The sequence below is a fragment of the Alexandromys fortis genome, unplaced genomic scaffold (genome assembly GCF_014885135.2).
Source record: "Alexandromys fortis isolate MF-2015 unplaced genomic scaffold, M_Fortis_MF-2015_v1.1 scaffold_42, whole genome shotgun sequence".
Classification (NCBI taxonomy): domain Eukaryota; kingdom Metazoa; phylum Chordata; class Mammalia; order Rodentia; family Cricetidae; genus Alexandromys; species Alexandromys fortis.
Window position 1 is genome coordinate 6186161 of NW_026067934.1, and position 24847 is coordinate 6211007.

General features: G+C 43.2%; 2 protein-coding genes across 3 annotated transcripts in view; one reads left to right on the plus strand and one right to left on the minus strand.

The window, feature by feature from the left end:
• The window catches only part of Fbxo11 (F-box protein 11), a 77047-nt gene extending 75688 nt beyond the window's left edge, over window positions 1-1359 (plus strand). For both annotated transcript variants that reach the window (XM_050145972.1, XM_050145973.1), the window contains exon 23: window positions 30-1359. In XM_050145972.1, the coding sequence (XP_050001929.1) occupies window positions 30-159 (130 nt within the window). In that variant the 3' untranslated portion in view covers window positions 160-1359. The remainder of the gene's footprint in view (window positions 1-29) is intronic.
• On the minus strand, window positions 1326-22967 carry Msh6 (mutS homolog 6). The gene is made up of 10 exons (XM_050145971.1): window positions 22582-22967; window positions 11896-12095; window positions 8562-8731; window positions 5041-7573; window positions 3330-3595; window positions 2390-2507; window positions 2146-2235; window positions 1882-2036; window positions 1600-1799; window positions 1326-1494 (listed from the first exon to the last, which is right to left on the minus strand). The coding sequence occupies exons 1-10, from the start codon at window positions 22842-22844 to the stop codon at window positions 1413-1415; spliced, it is 4077 nt and encodes a 1358-aa protein (XP_050001928.1). The 5' UTR covers window positions 22845-22967; the 3' UTR covers window positions 1326-1412.
• Between the last annotated feature and the right edge of the window lie 1880 nt (window positions 22968-24847).

Genomic DNA, 24847 nt, shown 5'->3' on the forward strand with positions numbered 1-24847 from the left:
CTAATTTTTGGATTTTCATTTTGCTTTAGGTTTTTCTGTGACTGTGGTGCTGGAACACTGTCCAACCCTTGTACATTAGCTGGTGAGCCTACACACGATACAGACACATTATATGATTCTGCTCCACCTATAGAATCTAATACGTTGCAGCACAACTGAATTCCTCCCTAAAGAAAAAGTCCTGTCATTCTAACATCGTAACTTAAAAACATTTTTTTGGAAGATTTAAAATACTTGCCCATGCTACAGAAAGAGACTGTACTGAAAAGATGGATACACAAGGTCAGTTGACACTATGAAGCTCAAGCTACCAAAAAGAAAGTGGCAATATATTGACTCAGGATCTCAAAGCTGGGTATTTTAGCATTACTGTGTAAAGACTTTTGAAGGGACAGAAGTGAAGAAAATAAGCTGCAATTTTGTACAGATACCAACTTCTGAAAAAGCTGGTGTTTTTACAGCTAGCATTGAATGCAGTCCGATTTGCAGTAGTAATCTTCAAATAGACAAGCAGCTTTGTTGCTGCCTTTATGGACATGGGTACCAATTGCTTTTGTAATATGGTAAAAATGTGAGCTAGCACTTCTGCATTGATTTTTTTTAACATGTATTCAGATTGAGAATATGATTTTAATGCTTTAATCTCATGTAGTTTGTTTTTAATTTCAAGCAAAATCTTATTGTACTTGAATGTGCCCTGTTTTGTTAGCACACCTAGACTTGCTGTAACTGTACTCATGTCCCAGTATGTACGTTCTTTCTATGAAAGAGAAAAACACTAATCTTAAATTATATCCAGCAATGTTTCTGGTATCCTTTAAGAAAAGTTAAGACTATTATTTCCTTCCCTCTCCTGTGCAGCATTCAAAAAAAAAAAAAAAAATCATCCCTAGAAAAAAGTTGAGTGTGTTTTAATGAGACTTCCTAGGAAGGGATGCACTGTAAACAAAAGTATTCTTGTATCTCAGTTTTGTGAAAGGTAAAAACTACTATGTTTTAAAGTTCACTTTAGAAAGTCTCTTCAAAACAGGCCTGTATTTGAATTCTGTTCATAGTTTTTATTTGAACAGTTTAGACAAAATGGCTGGAAATTAAAGCAGTTTCCTACATTAAGCTGAGACCAGTATATATACAGCCCTATACAGTTTCATAGCTCCCCCTCCCATTTATGTGTATTGGTGACAGTGGGTATAAACAGCCTGAAAGTGTATGCATGTACCATAACATCTAGACTTAATATATTGTGGAGTATTCAATAACCATAATGTAGAAGGTAGATGAGAATTAAAAGGGTTTAATTTCCTAGAAAGAAAATGGAAAAATGGTCATTTTTAAAAAATAAAGTTTATTAGATCATAATGTTGTCTGAATTTACCACCTTTGTCAAAAGTCAACTCAGCTTCCAATGTAGTCTACAATTCCTTAATCAAAGCCAGCAACCTATGGACAGCTTCAGCATCTAGAGTTGGCTTTTCACTAGCCAGACAAACTTCCCTTTAAAAAAAAATAAATAAAAAATTATTTCATTTTTGTCTATGTACCAGCCTTCCAACTAAGTCAGCTATAGGAAAATTATATTCTTTACTGGGAAATAATTACCGAAATAGTCGTAATGACTGATTCGTCTTCTCAAATTCTCTTGCTTTTCTGTGTCCCTTTTGAATAACCTCCTCCGGAAGATTAGCAAGCCTTGCTGCATTAAAGCCGTAGCTCTTGGGACAGGCTCCCTTAATGAATTTATAGAGGAAGGTAATAGTCTCCTGGCTGGGATCCTCACATTCATTTTCTACCATGCAAGCCTTCAAGAAAGAAAAGCTATTTTATTACAGCTCTATGATTTATGTGCTGCCAAATGAAAAATGCCTGGGTAATTCCACATACCATGTGTCCTAGGCGCACAGAAACATTTTTAGAATAGTCTTCTACTAATGAATGATAGTGTGTAGAAAACAATGTTCGACACTTTATGGTTTCAGCAAGTTCTTTAACAACTGCATTGGCTATTGCTGTCCCATCAAAAGTTGCAGTACCTCTTCCTGTGAAAGTGAAATGTACTGTACATTAAGAGATGTACACCTCATGACAGGGTACCAGGAGCAGCCTGGGCACTACAGAAAGAGGGAAACAAAAACTGCTTCTTCTTACCTAACTCATCCACAAGCACCAAAGAATGTACTGTTGCATGCCTAAGTATGCTGGCAGTTTCACTCAGTTCAACAAAAAATGTACTTTCACCTAAAAAAGGAAACAGGACTATTAACAGATTATATCTTGTTTGAATAATGACAAGCAAGAGGTAAAAACACAAAAATTTAAGTTTTAACATGTTTTTAAAGTTTGACTTTTACATAATGCCTTAGGGGTGGGTGGAGGAGAAAGAACAACTCACCTGACATTATCCTATCTGAGGCACCAAGTCTAGTAAACACTCTATCTACTGGTGTGAGCCGACACACTTCAGCAGGTACATAACAACCCACCTGGGCCATTACAGCCAATAGACCAGCCTGTGACGATGGAAGAAAGGAATGTCATGACTGGTATTAGAGAACCTATACGTAGTACACATTTGACTCAAGAGTTCTTATGGAGGAATCTGGCACTCCATATAAGTAAAGCCTAACAAATATTTTGGACTTCTTTACAGCCTTTTGGAAATTTAAAAGGCCAATTTTAGCTCTGTGGTTGGCTAAGTCTAGTGAGTAATCGGAAAGACAAGTATGTCAGAATGGCTGCTTTGTTTCCTCTCAGTAGTTATAAAATTAACAGTACTGGGGAAGGAGAACAACAGTACAGCTAGAAGGACGTACACATGCCGCAGTGGTAGCACACGCCTTTAATCCCAGGACTTGGGAGGCAGAGGCAGAGGCAGGATCTCTTTGAGTTCGAGGCCAGTCTGGTCTAAAAGAGCTAGTTCCAAGACAGCTAAGACTGTTACACAGAGAAACCCAACAAAAAGAACAGGTACACACATGAGGCCCTGGACTCAATCCCCAGAATCAAAATAAATCAGTATCATTATTTTATTATATAATCTCTACAATTTTGTTCACTTTGAATGTACCTTCTAAATTTAGTCAAGTCAAAGATCACCTAAAACCTCCCTCCCCCTCTCTGTCTTTGTCAAGGTCATGAAAAGCAAAGCCAGGGTCTCATTGTGTGTTTACCACCTTAACATTAGCTAAGAGGTTTCTCTCTGGTGAGACAAATGCAACTTTACACAGTTTCCCTCTGCTTCCCTTATGTGACTTTGTGCTATCTGGAAAATGGACTAGAGTATATTTGCCCCTCACTACTTTCTAATTAATAGAACATGAAGGGTAAATTACCTGTCTTATGAGTGTAGATTTGCCCCCCATATTTGGTCCAGTAACAAGCACACAATAGGCTTTGCCATTTTCTTCTTCTTCTTCACAGCCTATCAGGATGTCATTAGGAATAAAATCATCTCCAAAAAAAGTCTTGGTAATGCAGGGATGCCGTGACCCTTTAAGCTCTAGGAAGGGGTGTCTGTCTTCTCTCGGTAATAGAATTTCTGGGCGACACATGGGACCATCTCCTCCTTGACTATAGTTAGCCAAGCACAGTAAGACATCTGTCAAAAGAAGTTAAAAGCATCGTTTTGTTCATTTCTTGCTAGGTATACATTATCATACCCACTACACAGTACTTTTTCTAGCTACTATAAAATGTCTTTTTAAAAATGTGCCAACAAGATGGTTCAGCAGGCCAAAGGTTCTTGCCACCAAGGCCAATGACCTAAATTCAATCCCCAGGATCTGCACAGTAGGAGAGCAAATTCCCACTAAGCTATCATCTCCACAGGAACTGTACCAAGCCCAACACCTAACACACACAAAAGGTACTGTACTACTCAGTAAAGTATGTTTACTTTATGTTCTATTTTGTCCTAAAATGCTCTTAGTGCCAGGCATGATACCAAACACCTTTAATCCCAGCACTTGGAAAGCCTTGTAGTAGAGCCCATTTTAGAACAAAATGCTGTGACTGAAACCAAGTTATTGGCCTGGGTGTTTTATGGAAAACTTCTTATGGAAGTTTCCATTTCAGCAGTTCTCTAAGTCCTCTCTTCTCCACATCCACATGAGGGTGGCTGCTTATATAATAAGGAATAAGAGATAGATCAGCTGGGAGGTCTATCTAAAGGTGTGTGTCCCAGCACTTGGGAGACAGAGGCGTGGGGGAAATCTCAGAGTTCAAGGCCAGCACACATTGTGATAGGGCCTTGTAGCTAGTGCTGGGAACAGCAGAGACAAATGAACCAATTTAGAAATCTGTGCTGTGAAAGGATTGTACTATTCAGTCCATTTAATAATTGTGTTCAGATGAGGGTTACAGTCTCAGGATAGTACCTTAGGGTTGTAGTTCAGTGGACAAATGCTTGAAGCACTAGCTTCAGTCCCCCACCATCAAAAAGAAGGGGAGGAGGAACCTAGAACAAATTTTGGTTTCCATACTTTAAAAAACAGATGCACTAGCCCTGATATCTGAAGATTACCAAATTTCTACTTTAAGAAAAAAAAAAAATTAAAACCTCAATCACAAAAGCAATTTGGGGTCAAGAATTGGCTTAGTGACAGTGTTTGCCCAGCATGTGCAAGGTTCTAGATTTGATTCCTAACATGGCAAATTAAATGGTAAAACTAGGCAACAGTGGCTTGGTTCTACAAGTAATCCTAGCAGTTGAGGAACTGAGGCAGGAAGATTGCCAAGAGTTCAAGGTAAGCTTAAACTAGAGGTTCTGTCTCGAATCAAAAAGCAAATGACCTAGTACCAATAAACATTTTTAAAAGAAATCTGAAAAAAAAAATCTTCCCTCAATAATTCAGCTATTCCAAAAACTGTCACAAAGTTATTAATGGCTAAAATCCAAATTTCAGTTACTTCAATTGCCTTGTGCAACGTAGTTCATTTGATTCAAAACAAAAATGTATGCATACATGTCAATATACACACCCATGATTAGAGATGTGTAGCTGAGACACAAAGCCCAGGGAACAGGGTTGTTTAAAGCCTTACCCAATACTGCAATGCACTCTACAGCAGACTGCCAGTCCTTGTAATTTTTATCAAAGTTATAGAACAGCCGCCTCATGCAGTCCTTCAAAGACATGTCCCTACGTTCTTCAGCATTTATAAGATTAGCTAACTTCTTCTCAATCGTTTTGGTCCAGTATCGTTTACAGCCCTTTTTAGTAGATTTCAACTCATATTCTTCTGGTAGGTTGCGGGTAGTAAAATTCTCTGGAATCTCCAACTGGTAACGGTTCCTACCAATTCCCCAGTAGACTATGGTCCTGCATCCAAGCCGACTGCGCTGTTTATCTAAGTACTCCAGGAGACTCTGTTCATTCTCTCTTATGTCAGCAAGTGCTTGGTCATAATCAGAGTCAAATCCTGCCTTTGGAGTAATGAGTCCAGTCTTTCGAGCCCTCTCGTGGTCAAAAGCAGTATCCCATCGGTTCAGCTCTGTGTTCAGATCAGGAAAACAGCCTTCAGGACTTTTTGTCTGTAGAGTGACAACCTGCTTAAGGGTTTTAGACTTAAAATCATCAGCAACATCCTCCATAAGCCCTATAATCTTACACATTACTTTGAATCCTTCTAGAGCAGAAAGAAAATCAATGATCTTTTTTTTGCTGTATGTGGTTTCTTCGTACATTATAGCCCTGCTGTCTGGGTGGTTCTGGCTTTTTAGGGGAGATCCAATATTATGGATCTTACTCAGTAGCCTCTCAAGATCTGGTAGCTTCTTTAGGAGTTCTGTAACTTCAGTGATTTTGTCAGGCAAAGCCATCAGGTCTTCCACAGCATCTAAGCGGTCACTTATAGCGCAAGGACTACAGATGGGGGCACAAAGCCATTGTTTTAGGAGCCGCTTGCCAAAGGGAGTATGACAAGTATCAAGCCTCTCTAGCAAAGTCCCTTCAGTAGAACCATTTGTCCCATTCAGGAAAATCTCCAAGTTGTTTAATGTCACTGCATCTAGCACCATTCGCTGATTGGCTTTAGTAAAGACAGCACCGGGTCTTACTGTGGTGACCATTTTAGAATCCAAGGGAAAATATTCTTCAAAATTAGCCATTGATAGAAGCTCCTGATCAATCAAGCATTTTTTGAGGTAGAAAACACAACCACCTAGAGCAGAGAGGGCCAATTCACTATTCTCTCCTGGTGTCAGGCCAATAGAATCTGACCCTGAGGTCATACGTTTAAGTACCCCAGGCAGTGCTACACCACTGTCTTCATTTAACTTCCCAGTAAAATATCCTTCTTCAAGGAGTGTTCTCAGAGTCTTGGTGGCATCCCAAAATTGGGAACCTGGTATCAGACCTTCCTGAAGACAAGAGGACAATGAACCTTTCAGAACTGTTTTAGTTTCTGTTGAGAGATTTCCTTTCTCAAACAAAATTTGTACTGGAGGATAGTGTGCCACAAGAGTCCTAAATCTGGAACAATGGCGATCATCTGAAAACTGACCCATGAAAAACTTGCCCAGTGAAGTGTCAACGAAGCACACACCATATACACGAGTGTGCCCAGAGGAATCTTCCTCTTTCTCTTTAAGGCTCAGAAGGTACTTACTGTAGTTCTCAGAGGGATCACCTTCCAGCACACTGTACGTCTGTGTGCCCTTGGTGATGATCCTACAAACCTCCCTTCTCACCACTCTGTCAAACTTAGACACGTGTGCCATCTTCCGGCATCGTGCTTCCATCATTTCTGGAGTCTCAGTCTGTTCCACTCGTGCTACTTTATAGCCCTTCTGCACCAAGGAATCTGAAAATCGGCCAAATGCAATTTCAGGAAAACCAGAATGGGCCCAGTTGCCCTTCATGAATACTAGTCCCAGCTCACTGACTCCAATAACGGCATCCATGTGATACAATTCGTAAAACTTCCCCACCTTATAAAAAATAACAAGATCAAAGTTCTGAGACTTAATCTCCCACCACTTCCTCATCCCTGGAGTACAGGAATTAAGGAAATCTTCAGGCACATACAGTGTGGAAGAATTAAAATCAGGGTGATCAGGGCGTCTCCGGTGCTCATCTCTTCTCTTTTCTGGCTTAAGCCATTCTAAAGTTTCATGATACCAAATAGTGGGCCCACTATTGTCACCTCCTCCGCTAATATGGGTTTGGGATTCAGAATTCTGAGGGGCAGAGAAAGCATTCAAGGTACTCTTGGTTTCTGATGAAATTCGAGTTGCTCGTTTGGTGGCTGAGGATGTTTCCTTCCTTGAACTTTTCCTTCTAAATGCACCGTGACCAGCCATTGCTCTCTTCCGCTTTGGAGCACCAAAGGTCCCTAGGTCCTCACTATCACTGTCTCCAACTCCACTGCTCATTTCGTCGCTGCTTCCTTCTTGCTTAGTGTCTGGCTTGAATTCTACATCAGAGCCACCAATGTCACTCTCAGAATCTGATATAATCCTTCGCTTTTTTACTTGCCGACTGCTTCGCCTAGGCCCCTGCACCTTAGGCTGCAGTTCTTCACTTTCACTTTGATTATCTTCACTCTTATCGGATACGTAAGCTGCATGCTGCACCTGCCAGACAAAGAGGGAAAAAATTTTAAAACAAAACTTGAAAAACCCTTGTGTAGAACTCAGACGTTATGACTCAGGCTCATAACACCAGTACTTCGGAGGCTGAGGCATAAACATTACCAGAAAGTTGAGGTCAGCATGAGGCAGGGACATAGCTCAGTTAACTAACATGCAAATTCCTTGGTTTGATCCCCAGTAATTCATAAACCAGGAATGTTGGCATACACCTGTAATTCCAGCACTTGGGAGGTAGAAGCAGGCGAATCACTAAAGTCATCCCCAATACATGTCAGTTCAAGGCCTGTCTTAGAGAAATAAAAACAATGCTACAGTGAAATATTACCTGTATGCTGCAATGTTGCACACATCTTGAGAAAATGTTCTTTCTTAAGGCTATTTATTTAACCTAAATTTAAACATAAACTGAACCTGATACATCAGGTCAATAATCCAACTTCTTGTGATGTTAAGTCAGGAGTTCTGGCTAACCTGGGCAACTCGGCAACACCCTATCTCAAATAAAAAATAGCTTTTTTCTATAAAGAAGTGATAAAAAAGACAAGTGGTAGAGCAGTGGTCTGACGTCTGACCATGGGTTCAATCCCAAGGACTAGGAGATAACATGTAACAGCCCACAATCCCAATATTTGAAAAGCAAAAAGCAAGAAGATTCTGAGCTTGAGGCTAGCCTTCAGCTACAAAGATTGTCTCAAAAGGGGGGGGGGGTAATTGTTAAAATCTAGGAAAGTACAGATGGATGGATGGATGGATATTTATACACACATACACTGGACAGTCACTTCAAAAAAACAAAACAGGGTTTCTCTGTGTATCCCTGTCTGTCCTTGAACTTGCTCTGTGTAGACCAGGCTGGCCTCAAAACTCAGAGATCTGCCTGCCTCTGCCTCCCCAGCGCCAGGATTAAAGGTATGCACATCACATACAATCATTTTACCTCATTACACTTTAAGAGAACAGAATGCCTGACCTCTGTCTCGTCCTCCTCTTCTGGCTCTGAAGGCTCATCACACACTGCTAACTCAAGCCTCTTCATCTTGTCTTTATTTAAGGCTTCATCTGCGCGTTGCATTGCTCTCAGGATTTCAGACTTTGAACTGTAGAAATGACCTCCCTTTTGGGCTTCCTTGGACTTTGAACCTAGAAATATACTTACAATGAGAACACAGTGGCTGAATAGTTGGCCAAATTACACTGTGAACAAGAATGGTTACAATCAGTTATAATTTTTTAATGCCCCATTTTTTTATATACATAGGTCAAAAGTTTATAGGAAGGAATTTTCAGGGAAAAGCTAGCAGTAAAACTGGAATCACCAATTTTACTTTGAATTTGCTCTGTTAAATCATCCCAGGCCACTTAAGTCTCTCTTCTAAGGTCTCAGAATGTGCCACAGTATGACAAACCTCACAGTGAAGCAGATACCAATGTGGTTTGGTTAGGGACTCTTTCTAAAATTGTCCCAAGGACAGATCAGATTTATTTAAATAAGCAGCTGGATAACCAGGCTGGAATGTAACTCAACTGGTAGGTAGAATGCATGCCTAGCACATGAGAGGCCCTGGGTCATACCCCCCACGCCATTATACCAGAACCAGAAATGGTAATACTAAATGTAATATCCAGCCCTTGAGAGGCAGACATCTGGAGAGTCAGGAGCTCAAGATGCTACAGAGCTGGAGTCCAGCCTAGGCTACATAAAATTCAGTCTCAGAAAAAGAACCAAACCGCAGTTCTTTAACAAAGTGCCTATCATTTAAATACGTTTTCCTCCCAACAACAAATGCAATATTCAAAGACCTTCGCTTTAAAATAAAACTCTTCATTTAAAATTTATTTCATAGGAATGCAGTGCAATGGTTGAATGTTTGCCTATCATGAACCCTGGGTTCAATCCCTAGAACTTGATTTTCATTATCTTAAGTGAAAACATTTTTATCTATTCAACAAAAACTTCGCATCACAAATTTAATGCTAAAAATTACTTTTCAAAGAGACATTAACTGGAAACTGAAATGTCTCTGATCTGTTCTTCTGCCAAAATAGAACCATGACTGGAAAAGAAAAGCCAAATGTCTAAATTAACAAATCCAAAGCATTATTATATTTACCTTCTTTCTGCACATGGAAACAGGACTACCTGAACTTCATGGGAACTAACAACTTCTATGAACCATCTAAGACAAACCATCTAAGAAGATACAACTTACCCTTTCCCTAGCTCTTTAAAAAAAAAAAAAAAAAGCTATAACCTGCAACAAGAATTATCAACTGGAAGGGGGCCTGAACTTTTCCCAAAGTGCCCCCTATAGCTTTACTGCATACACCACACACATAAACACTTGGTCCAGTAACTACAAGACAGAATTTGGACAAGAGGCCTCTCCATTCATGCTCCTGGCTAGCAAACTAAAACAAGCATGTTATTTCAAGTGTGTGTGTGTGTGTGTGTGTGTGTGTGTGCGCACACTTGATGGGACCTAGCCTGAGCTATAAAAAAAAAAAAAAAAAACCACTTTGTCTCAAAAACAAAAACAAATTCAAAGTCAGCCTAGGCTACAAAGTGAGTTGAAGGTAGCCTATACAATTTAGTCTGAAAAAGTAAAATAGGCCCTCCACTACTCCCTTAATCTCTTGTGAATTTGAGGCCAGCCTAGTCAACAGTATCCAGGACAACCAGGGGCAGTTTCCCCAACACTAACAGGAAAAAACAAGACCTTGTACTTGTGCACATTCTGGGCAAGGGCTCTATCACCAAAATATACACTCAGCCCAACAAATGGGATTTTAAAGACCAAGACATAACACTTCACACACACTGACAACATAAACACTTTCCTGATTTTGCCCAGGCAGTTTTAAAATATTACATTTATTTCTAAAGAATCGTTTATCATTGGCTGCCATAAGAAGGCATTTTATATATGAATAACAGTATCGGAGCTGGGCAGTGGTGGCGCACACCTTTAATCCCAGCACTTGGGAGGCAGAGGCAGGTGGATCTCTGAGTTCGAGGCCAGCCTGGTCTACAAGAGCTAGTTCCAGGACAGGCTCCAAAGCTACAGAGAAACCCTGTCTTGAAAACCCAAAAAACAAAACAAACAAAAAAAAAACCAGTATCATTCACCAAGATTATATAGCAGAGGTTAAGTAAGAGAATCAACTTCCTGGTTCTCTAACCATTCTGACATGGTATTTTTCAGTGAACCTACCACCTTTTGCAGGACAAGCACACTAAGCAAGAGGTATGGTTCTTAAGAGTTCTGGGAAACTGACCCTGTTGTATCCCGTATATTAGAGAGTTCAATGTGCTAACCTGGGATGCTGGGAATAAAGGATGTGGACTTGCCCACTGATGTGGGAGTGTCATATCAATCTGTTGATTTCATTGGCTGAGCAATAAAGAAACTGCTTAGCTGGCCCTGATAGGTTAAAGCATTGGTGGGAGGAATAAACAGAATAGGATGCTGGGCGGAAGAGGAAGTGAGGTCAGACTCTGCTCTACTCCCGGAGAGACCGGACAGCTCTGCTCTCTGGAGCAGAGACACCAGGATGGACGGAGGAGGTTAGACTCTTCTCGGTAAGCGCACCTTGGGGTGCTTACAATCATTAGAAATGGGCTAGTCTAGGTGCGAGAATTAGCCTGTAAGGGCTAGAGTTCATGGGCCAAGCAGTTCTTTAAATGAATACAGTTTGTGTGTTGTTATTTCGGGCATGAGCTAGCAAGCGGCTGGGGTGTTGGGGGCGCAGCCCCGCCGCTCTTATTTCAACAGCCCACAGGTAATGTACAGTGCACTGTATCCTGTATGTATACTATATATAACAAGAGACAGGAGATGCATTTGGCCATGTGAGATGAAGTTTGCAGCACTGCTGGTGTTCTGGTGTGATACACAACTCAAATATACTCAATAGGCTGCAGTTTTGGAGGCCATGTGGTATGCATCTGTCATAGAGAATGTCACTGACCCACACTATTATCCTGCTTACATTACCCACTTATTCCTTCAAAATAGAGCTAACAGAACTTTTTACACTTCTCCTGTCTGTTTCATAGTTCAATTAACTCCCATCAAGAGACAAATTTTTCATGAAGGGCTTTAATTGCTGTATGTCATTCAAAAGACAAAAATAAAGGTTCCATACAAAATGAAGGAGCACAGACCAGCTGCATCCCATCTCTTTAATGTCAGATTACAACTGCTATTTTTACAATCTGCTGAGGAATCTCTCTCTCTTACACACAATTTCACTATATAATGGACAATCAGTATTTCCTCTCCCACTCACCCTGTATCTCTTACCTGTATATGGCTTTAACATCCTTTTGTTAACCCAGCCCCTTGTTGGACTGTCATCAAAAAACTGGACATGAACACGAACCGATTTCCCTTTCTTCCGGATGAATGTTCCATCAAAGGGATGATTATAAACCAGGCAAGGCCACCAGGGATAACCTTCCATCTTAGCCCAAACCAAATCGCCTGGTGAAAAGTCACAAGAACTGTTGCCAAAAAGAAATATAGAATTTGGTTAATATTTAGTTACCTTACTTCAAAGGCAATTACCCACAAATAAACAATTTTAAGGAAGCTCTCATTAAGCTAGAGAGATGGCTCAGCAGTTAAGAGCACTGACTGCTCTTTCAGAGGACCTGGATTCAATTCCCAGCACCCACATGGCAGCTCACAACTGTCTGGAAATCCAGTTCCAGGGAGTCTGACACCTTCCTTCCAATGCACATAAAAAAATAAAGTTAAGGGGCTGGAGAGATGGCTCAGAGGTTAAGAGCATTGCCTGCTCTTCCAAAGGTCCTGAGTTCAATTCCCAGCAACCACATGGTGGCTCACAACCATTTATAATGGGGTCTGATGCCCTCTTCTGGCCTGAGGTCATACACACAGACAGAATATTGTATACATAATAAATAAATATTTAAAATAAATAAATAAAGTTAAATCATTTAAAAAAATCTATTTTTTAAAAAAAAAAACTTTAGAAACTTCTGGTAAGTCAGAAGGTTCACCTTTTATAAGGTAAGCAAACTAATACAATGCTTATTTAACAATTAAAACAAATACACTGGTACTAGATGACAACTGTTTCTCAGAAGTTTTAAAATGAAAATTCAGACAGTTATCTTGTCAGTTACAAGACTTCAGTGGCTGGGCAGTGTGGTGTACACCTTTTTTTTGTTTGTTTGTTTTGTTTTTCGAGACAGGGTTTCTCTGTGGTTTTGGAGCCTGTCCTGGGACTAGCTCTTGTAGACCAGGCTGGTCTCGAACTGTGGTCCACACCTTTAATCCCAGCACTCAGGAGGCAGAGGCAGGCGGCTCTCTGAGTTGAGGCCAGCCTGGTCTATAGCACTAGTTCCAGGACAGCCAGGACTGTTACACAGTGAAACCCTGTCTCAAAAGTCCAGAGAGAGAGAGAAATAGTGACTACACATGCCTAAATGATTTGGCTCTTGTGGGTTGTCTCTGAGCACAGACCATTCAAGAACCCCCTCAATGGTAGAAAGGCTACTAATAACTATTCCTGCCCAAGTGCATTCAATAGCAGTATTCTCTAGGCCCAATTAAAAGTTTCTCAGCACGTACAATATTAAAATATTGCGACCTTTGGAGGGTCTGCTCCAAGATCATACCCAGGGTATGTAAAAAATCCTGGAATGCAGCTTTTCTATCTGAGGGGAGTAAGAAACACACACTCAAGAAACATCATTTTTTCAGTAAACGTAAGAAAACAGCCATTCTGACACACAAGGAATCACAAGTTTCTCTCAGGCTTAGAATGTCACACCGACCAGCTGGACATGTGTAACCATGACAACGCTTGCACTTGGTCATGGAGGCAGGAGGCAAAGCCTCTCTGTACTTAGCCTGAGAGACATCATACAAAGTGACACTGAAATTCAGGACCTAAGCAATATGAACAGCTGGCTGGACGTCGTATAATAAAAGTGAGGAGTATGTGCAGCTGCTGAGAGGGTTTGTACAAGGAGTTGTGTCTTTAAAGTTATCTGCCAGGCTTTTGCAAGCAAAAAAAGTGGCACAATAGTTGTTCCATGCTTGACCTTGGTGCAGCAATGGACACTTGGGAATCTGTCCTTATGCATTTCATTTACTTTGGGTTCGCTCTGAGGTTTTAAATCAGCCAACTGTATGAAACTGTCTTGAAGCCATGGAATAAAGGCCTGGCATGAAAGTATATTTTATTCCCCAAAATTATACAGTATAAGAACAAGTCATCCTTCTGTCAATTCAGATATAATTATGCCCAAAAAGTGTAAAACACACCACCAGTGGGCTGTGGAAAGAACCCCACAGCTATTCTTTTTAGGAAGAATTGTGGCAGCGCATGAGAAGACTACAGGCAGAAACAAATGCCACCTACAGCCAGCCCCACAGTGGAGCTCCCCATCACAATTATTCATCCGGTGGGCCCGACCAGCTGAATAGCCATCGTCTGCTGTACATTCCTAGTGGGCCCCGGCATTAAGATAAGCACACTACTACAGTAAGAATAGTTCAGACATTTCCAGAGCAGTCAGTTGAAGTCAACTGACTTGGACCCAATCATGAAGCAGTATTTCTTCAAAAACCACTTCCCCAACTAGGCATGAGGGCATATGCCTGCAATCCCAGCCCATAATTATGGCTGAAGCGGGCTGGAGAGATGGCTCAGCGGTTAAGAGCATTGCCTGCTCTTTCAAAGGTCCTGAGTTCAATTCCCAGCAACCACATGGTGGCTCACAACCATCTGGTCTGGTGCCCTCTTCTGGCCTGCAGGCATACACACAGACAGAATATTGTATACATAATAAATAAATAAATAATAAATAAATTATGGCTGAAGCAGGAGGAACACAAGGATTTTAAGGCCATCCTGGATTACAAGACCTGCTCAAAAATGTGTCTACATGCACACAAGAACACATTTATTTGGGAAACATAGGTCAATGGTACAATACTTGTCTATCACGGGCATAGCTATGGGTTCCATTCCGGCACTCAAAGAGGGAAAACAGATACTTTTAGAATACAATAGAGGACTAGAGAAATGGCTCAGAGGTTAAGAGAGTATTGATTACTCTTTAAAAGGTACTGAGTTCAGTTCCTAGCAGCCACATGGTGGTTCACAGTCATCCAAAATGAGATCAGATGCCCTCTTCTGTGGTGCAGGCAAGTATGCAGACAGAACACTGTATACATATTAAATAAAATAATTTAAAAAAATACAATAGTAAGAGAATATGAGTATCATCTTGTATTGTCTCTGTATCTTTATAAGGACTGGCTTACAATTTCACTCTTTGGTTTTTGCTGTTGTTTTGAAACAGAGTGTGTGTGTGTGTGTGTGTGTGTGTAGCTCTGGTTGTCCTGAAACTCACTTTATAGACCAGAATGGCCTTGAACTCAAGAGACAGATCCTTTGCCTCTGCCTCCCAAGTGATGGGACTAAAAGTGTGAGACCCCACCAATGCCTGGCACAACTTCAGATTCTATAGTGACCAGTACAAGTTTATGCATATCACATCAGGCTCACTACACGGTCACCATGAAGAAGCGGTACCTGCACAATTCAAACAGATAACTGTTTCCTTATCTTCAGTGACACATTCCCAAAAGGAAGAACCAGGGGACCAAAAAATAAAGATAGGAAAACTGAGGTCAGGAGGTCTTGCATAAACTGTGCCTTAATACCAAGCAAGTTTATTAAATAAAGCATGTAATATACAGCTGGGGGGAGAGGGGAGTGGAACAAAATCAGCAGGAAGCTGATCAAGCAATGCTGTAAAAAGGGATAGAAGACACCTCAAGTGCACCCAGCAGCTTTGGAACTGAACACTGAAGCCCTTGGTGGCTAGGGTGGGGGTGGGATGTTTCCAGGATCCGGAAACTTCCCCAATGCCCTGTCCCCAGGCTATTACTGACCTTGCCAGGTTTTCAATGAGTTCCTCTCCACTCTCAGGGACTTAGATAAAGGCCTAGCCCTCAACACTAAGCCTAGGGCCAAGTGAGGGCTGGCCTTCCCTTCCTTCACTCAAGCAGTTTAGCCACTGAAAAGCTGGACTGAGTTCTCTCTAAAATCTTTTTTTCCTTAATTTTGTTTTTTCGTGATAGTGTTTTCTTGTGTAGCCCAGATTGTCTTGGAACTCCACAGGATACTTGGATAACAAACAAAAGATCTGTCTGCCTCTGCCTCCTAGGGCTGGGATCAAAGCCACCACGCCTGGCTTTGATTTCTAAGGAAGAAGAGGACTTTTTCTCTATATTCCTTTATTATCGCTAACAGATGTCTATGGCTGTATTTCCCAATGTGGAGCACATTTAACCTGTTGCCAACCAAGACAATTTTTTTTTGCAGTAGGGAAAAAGATGCCAATGAGGTCAAGTGTCGCTGGAACTTGCTCTGTAGCCCAGGCTGGCCTCAAACTCAGAGATTCACCTCCCTCTTCCTCCTAAATGCTGGGGTTAAAGGCTTGCACCACCACTGCCCGGCTCTCAGGTTTTTCTAGCAATACTAAAAGCTTTGTGTGTTGAGTACATGTGTATAGTTATACATTCACAAGGATGTGGGGACCAGAGGTCAATCTCAGGTGCCACTCCTGTTACCAGCCATCATTTTTTGTTCTGAGACAGAATCTCTCACTGCCCTCAAACTTGCCAAATGGGCTAGGCTGCGTGGCTTGCTAGCTAGCCTGCTAGCCCCAGGGATCTGCCTCCCCAATGCCAAGGGCATATGCCACCATGCCCGGTTTATTTTTTAGGTGGTTTCTGTGTAATGAACTAAGATCCTCATACTTGTAAAGCAAGTTCTTTACCATCCAACCTCCCCAGTTCCCACATATACTGATTATGCAACCTTCAATCCCAGCACCTGAGACACAGAGGCAGTCTGGACTACATCTGGGACTACAGCAGAGCCAGAGTGATAGTTCAGCAAGTCAAAGTACCTGGTAAGGGTGCCTCTCACTGTAGAATTCTAAAATAACTCTGAGGCCTTACAGGCTTAGTGCTTTCACCCCTCCCTGGGAACCAGGAATCTAACAATTAATTACCCACACACGTACTGAAATGTTGGAAACTTTCCATCTCCCTGAGTCTTTGTGAATGTTCTCCAGATAGAACTCTGTTATTGAAATTGAGGCAAGATAACCCTTAAGATGTTGACTCAATTCCTGATGTTTTGACTCAGTTCCTGGGAAGGGGTCAAAGTAACCCTCAAAAGTTTCCTCACCTGATCTGGCAACCGCCCTCCAGTCCTGGCTCGGACCAATTATTGTTAATAGCACTTTGAATAAGCCAATCCCAATAGTTGGAAAACAACCTCCAGACTTCCCCCCTTGTTTCTGTAGCTTTTTACTTTAAAAGTAGCCTGTACCAGCTATTCAGGGTCTTTTTGGCTTCTCGATGCTGAAAGACCCTGTCGCAACAGAATCAATCAAATCCTCTTGCTTTTATATCAACCATGGTGTGAGGGTGGTCTCTTGGGGCAACTCCTCAGTGATTGGACTCTAGGGTCCAACATCACAAGTTGTCCTGAACTCCATACACACCCCATGCCGTGAGCACAGCCATACCCATCTCTCAGAGCCCCACATATAAAGTGCAATTACTTTTGAAAAAAGAGCCAAGACATCCTAGTGTGGGAGCCAGAGGCCAGTGAAATTCTTAAATTCCAGGCCTGCCTGGTCTTCAGAGAGAGTTCCAAGACAGTCAGGGCTACACAGAGAAACCCTGTCTCCCAAAAGTCAAGACAGTGGAGAGGAGATGGCTCAGAGGGTAAACACACTTGCTGCCAAGCTGGATGGCCCGAGCTCTATTATCTGCAGGACCCACACAGTAGAGAACCAACTACCCCAAACTGTTCTCTGACTTTCACAACCTACTACGGCACGCATATTCTAACAGGTAATTTTTAAAAAATAGAAATAATGGGACTGGAGAAATGGCTCAGCAATTAAGAGCACTGGCTACTCTTCCAGAGGAACCAGGTTCAATTCCCTGAACACACATGGCAGCTCACAGTTATCTGTAACTCCAGTTCCAGAGGCTCTGAGGTCCTCCTCTGGCCTTCCTCAGGCACCACATATGCACATGAGTACATATACATACACACAAAACACATATATAGGCATCTCTTATATTTAGCTGTTCCTGAGTTGTGTCCTTTATCAAAACAAACAAAAAGTGGGAAATAAGTGAGCCAAAATTATTTTTTTTAATTTATTTATTATGTATACAATGTTCTGTCTGCATGTATGCCTGCCCACCAGAAGAGGGCAGCAGATCTCATAGATGGTTGTGAGCCACCATGTGGTTGCTGGGAATTGAACTCAGGACTTCTGGAAGAGCAGCCAGTGCTCTTAACCTCTGAGCCATCTCTCCAGCCCAAGCTAAAATTATCTTATCCCCTCCCACAGTAACATATATTGGCTCTTCATGATGCCAAAGGTGAAATGCCAGAATATTGGATGCTATAAGGTTTTAAATTTTAAATAAGTTATGCTCGGATAAAAGCTAATAGTAAAAATAAATGCCAGGCGCAGTGACAGATACTTGTAATGCTTAGTATCCAGAAGTGGGGTGGGGGGAGGTCAGAGATTCATTACACAACAAGTTTTGAGGCTAGCTTTTGATATTTGAGACTGTCTCAAATATTAATTAGTGGGCTGAAGATAAGGCTCAGAGATTAGGCTGTTCTCCCAGAAGACCTAGATTCAAATCTCAGCACCCAGATCACAGTTCATGACTATCTGTAACCCTTCTATCCTCCACGGGTACCAGATACACATGTGGTGCACAGGCATACATGCAAACACAGCACACATAAACAAAAGTAAAACTTAACTTTTATAATAGCCTTTACATGTAACATGAGTTAGCCTGGGACTCTCTACATTGATAAAGTAGCCTCCACCTCACAGAGATCCACCTGCCCACGACGTGCAGGGATTAAAGGATTGTTACCATGCCAGCCTTTAAAAAAATTATTTAACTTAAAATTTAAATAATAGTGAAGTGATCTGCTTAAGATAACCAAAACCATGCTATTTAAGTCAATTAAGAGCATAAGAGTGCTTTAATAACGGCCAGACCAAGAGTGAGCTAATGCCTCCAAAATGTCTCTTGGGTGCAACTCAGAAGTAGTCTTTTTAAGGGCAAACCAGTTACATTAGTGTTTGGGGGAGGGATGGTTTGGAGTATCTGTGTAACATATGTCTTTCTGCAGAACTTAGAAGTATTTTCCAGACCCAAAAGTAGAGTTCCATTTTATTAATGCTTCTTCTTAGTTATTTTATGTTTTAGCTTGCACAAACATTAATTACTTTGGTTAATATATCTGGCCAATGATCAGGGTTGACAGTCCCAACAGTATTGCCAAGGTGGAAGTGGTTATTGGCGGGATGAGCTGAAGTGGTTAGGCACTGGTTTTTTTTTTTTTTTTTTTTTTTAACAAAATCTCAATCGTGCAATTTTACCAATAAAGACTCGGGAGCCAGATGCTGGGGTGAAAGCCTGTTAGCTCAGAGGCAAAGAAAGCACCCAGCCGACTTCCCCAAACCCCTTTTCCTACACATCTCCAACAACAAACCTCAAACTGAATGAATGTCCCATCCACTTCCTAAGCATCTCTCTATCCCTCCTCCTGACTCCCTCTTACTCTATGGCTTTTTTCTGTCAACTGATTGCTTGCTAGGCCTCTTGACCCATGGTTGACTTAACTTAATCCTGTTTACAGTATTCAAGCAGAAAGCTCTGGAGTTAAAGGTGTGTGAGGGCTGAGCCACACCACAACTAGAAGAGGGTTTTCTAGTAAATAATGCAATCTTAGGGTTCACATGTCCTGCAACAAGACAGACACAAAATGGTGTTACCATACTCATTTCAAAAGCATTTTAACTGAACTAAGAAATGACCTACTAAGGGGGCAGCTAGGTAGCAAAGCATTTCCCTGATATTCGGGTAACATTTAGTGCATGTGGGTACCAACTACTAGCTGTTTATAAACCTCATCAACAACTTTAACCTACATTTGAAAAAAGAATCCATTAATTGACCAAAGCTAGTATCTGCCTCTATAAATAAAGCTAGATGTGGTAGCACAGGCCTGTAATCCCTGCACTCGAGAGGAGAAAACAAAAGAATTTGGGGTTCAAAGTCAGCCAGTCACAGAAACCGTGAAAGTGGTGCATTCCAGGTGGTGGCAGGACCATGTTCCAGAAACAACGGGGAGCAGGACTGCTAAGTTCATGACCAAGTGATGTACAGAGCAAGACTCACCTCCAAAATTTATACTGATCTAGAGATACCATATAAATAAACTATCCAGACTAACCTCTGACATTGTGTTGGGGGATTGGAGGACTGAACAAAACTAAAAAGACCATGGCATGCCTGTAATCCCCAGCACTCAGGAGGCTAATGCAGAAAGCTAAAGTTAAAGGCTAGCCCAAGTTAAAAGCTAGCCTGCTCTAGTGTGACCAAAATTCAAGAAAACTCACACCAAAAACACCCACAAGTAGGTCTGTAAATGTATTATGAGTCAGTCTAAAATATTTTTTAATATTTTTCTATGTATTTTTTAAGCCAAAAAAAGGAAAAAGAGGAAGCCAGAGAGATGGCTCCAGAGTCAGTTAAAAGCACATAAGTACTGTTCACAGCACCCAACGCTGGGTGCTCACAACCACCTAACTCTGACTTCCGGTGCCTCTGGCCTCCATGGGCATCTGCACTCATATAAACATCCGAACACATATAAGTATGTATGCAATTAAAATGTTTTTATAGTAAATTAAGATTGTAATTTAAAAAATGGAATTGGAGAGAGGAAAATGAAGAGGGAAATGCTATATTAAGATAAACTAAAAATAAAAAAAATTAAAGGTAAACAAGGAAAAATGATAGACAAAGACGACATTATACCCTGAGCCAAGCATGGCAAATGCTTTTAAGTCCAGCACTCAGGATGTAGAGGCAAGCGGGTCTCTGTGAGTTCAAAACCAGCCTGGTCTACATAAGTAGTTCCAGGATAGCCAGGGTTACAGAGAGATTGTCTCAGGACAAAAAAAAAAGGGGGGCAGGGGAGGGCAGAGATGAATGAGAGGACAATGCAGAATGGAAGGACCCATCTGCTTTACAGGTAGCTGATAAAGAACCAGTAAACAAGCAAATTAGCAACACTTCAGCATAAAAGAAAACCTTTTGTTTTTTGACACAGGGTTTCTCTGTGTGGCTTAGGAGCCTGTCCTGGGACTCACTCTGTACACCAGGCAGGTCTTGAACACAAAATCCACCTGCCTTAGCCTCCCGAATGCTGGGATTAAAGTCGTGTGCCACCACCACCCGGGTGTCAAAAGGAAATATTAACAGCAAACATGATGCTGTTATCTTCTGCTCCCATCCTACACTCAAGTCTTGGACTATCAGTCCAGTGATTGGACCGGTTACATTCTCTTGCAAGTTGTCCTCTGACCCTCCTTCATTTACTAGTTTGCAGACTCTCTTCCAGAACCAGAAGCCACTCAAATCTGGCTAGTTCCAACTGTTCTTTTAGCCGGGCGATGGTGGCGCATGCCTTTAATCCCAGTACTCGGGAGGGAGAGGCAGGCGGATCTCTGTGAGTTCGAGACCAGCCTGGTCTACAGAGCTAGTTCCAGGACAGGCTCCAAAGCCACAGAGAAACCCTGTCTGGGNGGGGGGGGGGGACGACGACAACAACAACCAACTGTTTTTTTAGTCTGTTCACAGAACTGAATCGGTTAACCTGAACCACCCTTCTCCTTCCTCCGACGCACAAAAAAATTCCTATTTTACTTTGGGATCAGTTTCTACTCAGGATACATTAAAATACATAAAGTACCTTACAGTAAAGTAAATGCGACCCTTTATTTTGGATGCCACAAAATCAATTCACAGCCAAATAAATATGCATTCTTCAGCAGATGCTCCCTTCAAGTTCCCACAAGCAGAGACTACTAATAATTCTTTAGGTCAGACACAACGAGGGCCTTGAACACACTACAGCAAGCGCCGAATTATAACCTCCAACCCTAGACTACTCAAGTGGCTTTTTCCGATCATTTAAATACACAACTGCGGGAAGGACATTAAAACTCAGTAGTACTGCATGCAGGGAAGGACATTAAAACTCAGTAGTACTGCATGCAAAGTCTTATGCTCCAGGCCCAGAACCACAACCCCTCTCCCAATACACAGAGACTGCCTCTACAATCAGTTAAACTCTGAAAAATCCAACAATTCCTGTAGGACACCTTGAACACAGGGCATCAAAAATCGCTGCTAAGAACCATTGGCTAGAGATTTGATCTGATTTTTCTTGAGTCGCCAAGTCATGGCTTAAACAGTCACCACCACATTATATGTGTTTAAAACAATAAAAGCGAGCTTTCCAGAATGTCTAATTACCCCAACAATAACAAACAGACAAAAAAGACAAATTCACAAAGTGATATGACAACCCCAGGCTGGTTTCCCCAGCAAACTTTCATGCCAAAGGCACTACACTCCAATACTTCCAAGGCCCACAAAACCGAAAAACCTTCCGCACCCTTCCCTCGTATGGAATCGTGCGTTTAAAAACTGCGTCGTCCCAAACCGGAACACCTTTTTCACCAGATACAAACTTCCACCTGCAGCCCAAGTTCCCGGCTATCTTCTTCTGTAGGCACACTATCGTGACGTCTGCCCCAGCCCGCCCCCTCCAGGCCCCGGCCCGCAGGGGGACACGCCCCCGCCCGCGGAGCCGAAGGGGGGGGTCTCAGCCCCAGAGCCTCCTGACCTGACCCGACCCATCCCACCCCACCCCACAGTGGCCACGCGCCTCCCCCGAAAGTCCCAGGCACTAGCCCCGCTCCTCCCGGGCAAGCCGCCCCTCCTCCGGCCAGCCGGCCGCCTGGCCCTGCACAGCCTCCCCTTCCTTCCGGCCGCCCACGCGCCGCCTCAGCGCCCCCAAGCAGCTACCTGTCGGGAACCGCCGGCACGGCCGAGCTCCGCGGTCCCCCGTTGAGGTTCTTTGCCTCGGGCGACGAGGCGGACACCGCCGCGGGCCGGGGCTCGGATCCAGTCTCGCTCCAGGCCGCATCCCTGCCGCGGGAAGCGGAGGCCCCGGAGACGGCGGCGGCGGCGGCGCCCCCTTCACGTAAGGCCCCGGCCGCGGCCTTCTTGGTGTCGCCAAGCGCCGGGGACTTGGAAAAGAAGCTGTACAGGGTGCTTTGTCGCGACATGATGGAGGATGGCGGGCCCGACCGTGCCGCCACTCGGAGCGCCTACAGGTACCGCCTCCGCCGCGCGGCAGCAGCTGGCGGGAAAGTCGGGAGGAGGCGCGTCCGACCCGAGTGCCTGGAGCCCGGCAACCAATCCGCACGCACCTCGGCCGGGGCGGTGGGCGGGGCCCCACCTCGGACGTGCCCCGGCGTCGGTGGGCGGGGTCTAGTCGCCTCGCCCCGCCCTCATGGCGGGACCGGCGGGATCGGCGGGCCTTGAAACTCTGGGCAGGAAAGTTGCCGGGTTTGCGGTGGGCACCTTGGGAAGTCCACCCGTCTAAGACGGAAGTGGCGAGCGTGGTTTCCGGAGCCTAAGCTGGAGCGGCGGGACTCACCCTGCAGGAGGCCGCAAAAAACGTTCCCCGGAAACACCTGGCGCTGCGGGCGGCCCTGCGGTTGAACAGACCAGAGCCCAGAAATTGACTTTTACCGTTTCCTCTGGACGGTGTATTTATTCGAAGAGCGGTGTGCAGAGTGGCCCTTGTGAATGCCAAGTGCGAGGCCCTTGTATTTCAAACCAGCTATCCACAAAACTTTCCGTCACCCATCATTGCTTCAACTAGTTTATGCTTCGTAATCTCTGAAGCAGACCGCTAAAATCCACAATCTTATATCAGAGTCCTTTGGCATAGGTGTTCAGATTTTTTTTTTTTATTTTAGAAACTGAGAACGTTAAGGTAATGTTGAGAGTCGAAATCTGAGCCTTAGCAGCCCTGACACACTAGGCTCTTCCCACCCATCCTCAATAACTGAATAAAAGAGAATAACAAAAACCAGGAAGAAAAGAAATTCGGAGGCCCCCTCTAAATTCATCTTTGGGGTACTGACATGAGGTTTAGATTTAAAGAGAAACCAAAACAGCCCTTGGGAAGGGGTAATCTGGCCCATCAAGGCCTCTGCTCCTGACCTGCAAGGTTGACACAACAAGGTTTAGAAAAGTGTGAAACCTCTTCCCCCCCCCCCCCACCAACAAGTTTTCCTCTGGCCAACACCAGAATTCGCCTCCCAACCCCCGTCCTGTCCCGTCCAGTCCCCACCTCGAAATTCCTGGAGAAATACCAATTCCTTGGGATCCATTGTTTCAATTGCTTCAAGGGAAGGGGGGTTTAAGTGCCTCTCAGAAGGGCTTCCTGCCAGGTTGGTTATAAGACTCCTATTCAAATTCAAGAAAGCTGTTGGAGCCAGGTGTATCCCCGCAGTCAGGAGGCAGAGGCGAGTGGTTCTCTGAGTTCAAGACCAGTCTGACCCACAAAGTGAGTTTGAGGACAGCCAGGACTCTGTCATATAGAGAATCCTGTCTCCAAAAACCAAGCCGCGCTCCCCCCCAACAAAAAAAAAGAAAAAAGAAATTGGGAGGATAGTGATCCTATGATCTCTTAAACCAGCTATAAGTAAATATGGAATCAATCCCAACAACTTCACTGTGGCAAAAGGGTATGTAAGACCCTCACTCCTTGTTCTCAAAGGGAAGAGAAGAAATTTCCTAGCAGAATGTTTTCCCAGGAAGATAGTGGCCTTCCCCTCTTCCATCCAGGAGATTCCAAGTGTGAGGTCACTTAGCCCAGCCAGCCAGGAAACAAGGAAAAAGCTGACTTAGCAGAATGGGAGGAAGCAAAAGACCTTACACCCACGCCAAAGCAACTTCAAAAAGCCTCTTTGTAGTTATGCCTTTAAAAGCCTACCCCAGAAGAGATACAACTCCTCTCTCTACATCACTATAGTGGGGTCAGTAGACAGGGGTTCCAAACATGTTTGTATTATGCTGATTAAACCTTGCTTATTACAGTCTGGGCCTCTCTGGTGGTCTCTGGGGGGTTGTAATCTGGGCACAACAGGTAATAAGATTTGTTCTGACACTGGACAGTGGTAGCACGTGCCTTTAACCCCAGCACTCGGGAGGCAGAGGCAGGCAGACCTCACTGAGTTCAATGCCAGCCTGGTCTACAAAGTAGGAGCTAGGGCTG

Excerpts from the sequence above, each read along its gene's own strand:
- Msh6 (XM_050145971.1), bottom strand. The coding sequence starts at position 22,844 with ATGTCGCGACAAAGCACCCTGTACAGCTTCTTTTCCAAGTCCCCGGCG. Across the intron at positions 7,574-8,561 it reads AAGAGGAGGACGAGACAGAG|GTGCAGCATGCAGCTTACGT; the intron begins GTCAGGCATTCT and ends TTTGTCTGGCAG. Across the intron at positions 1,495-1,599 it reads CAGTCATTACGACTATTTCG|GGAAGTTTGTCTGGCTAGTG; the intron begins GTAATTATTTCC and ends TTTTTTTTAAAG.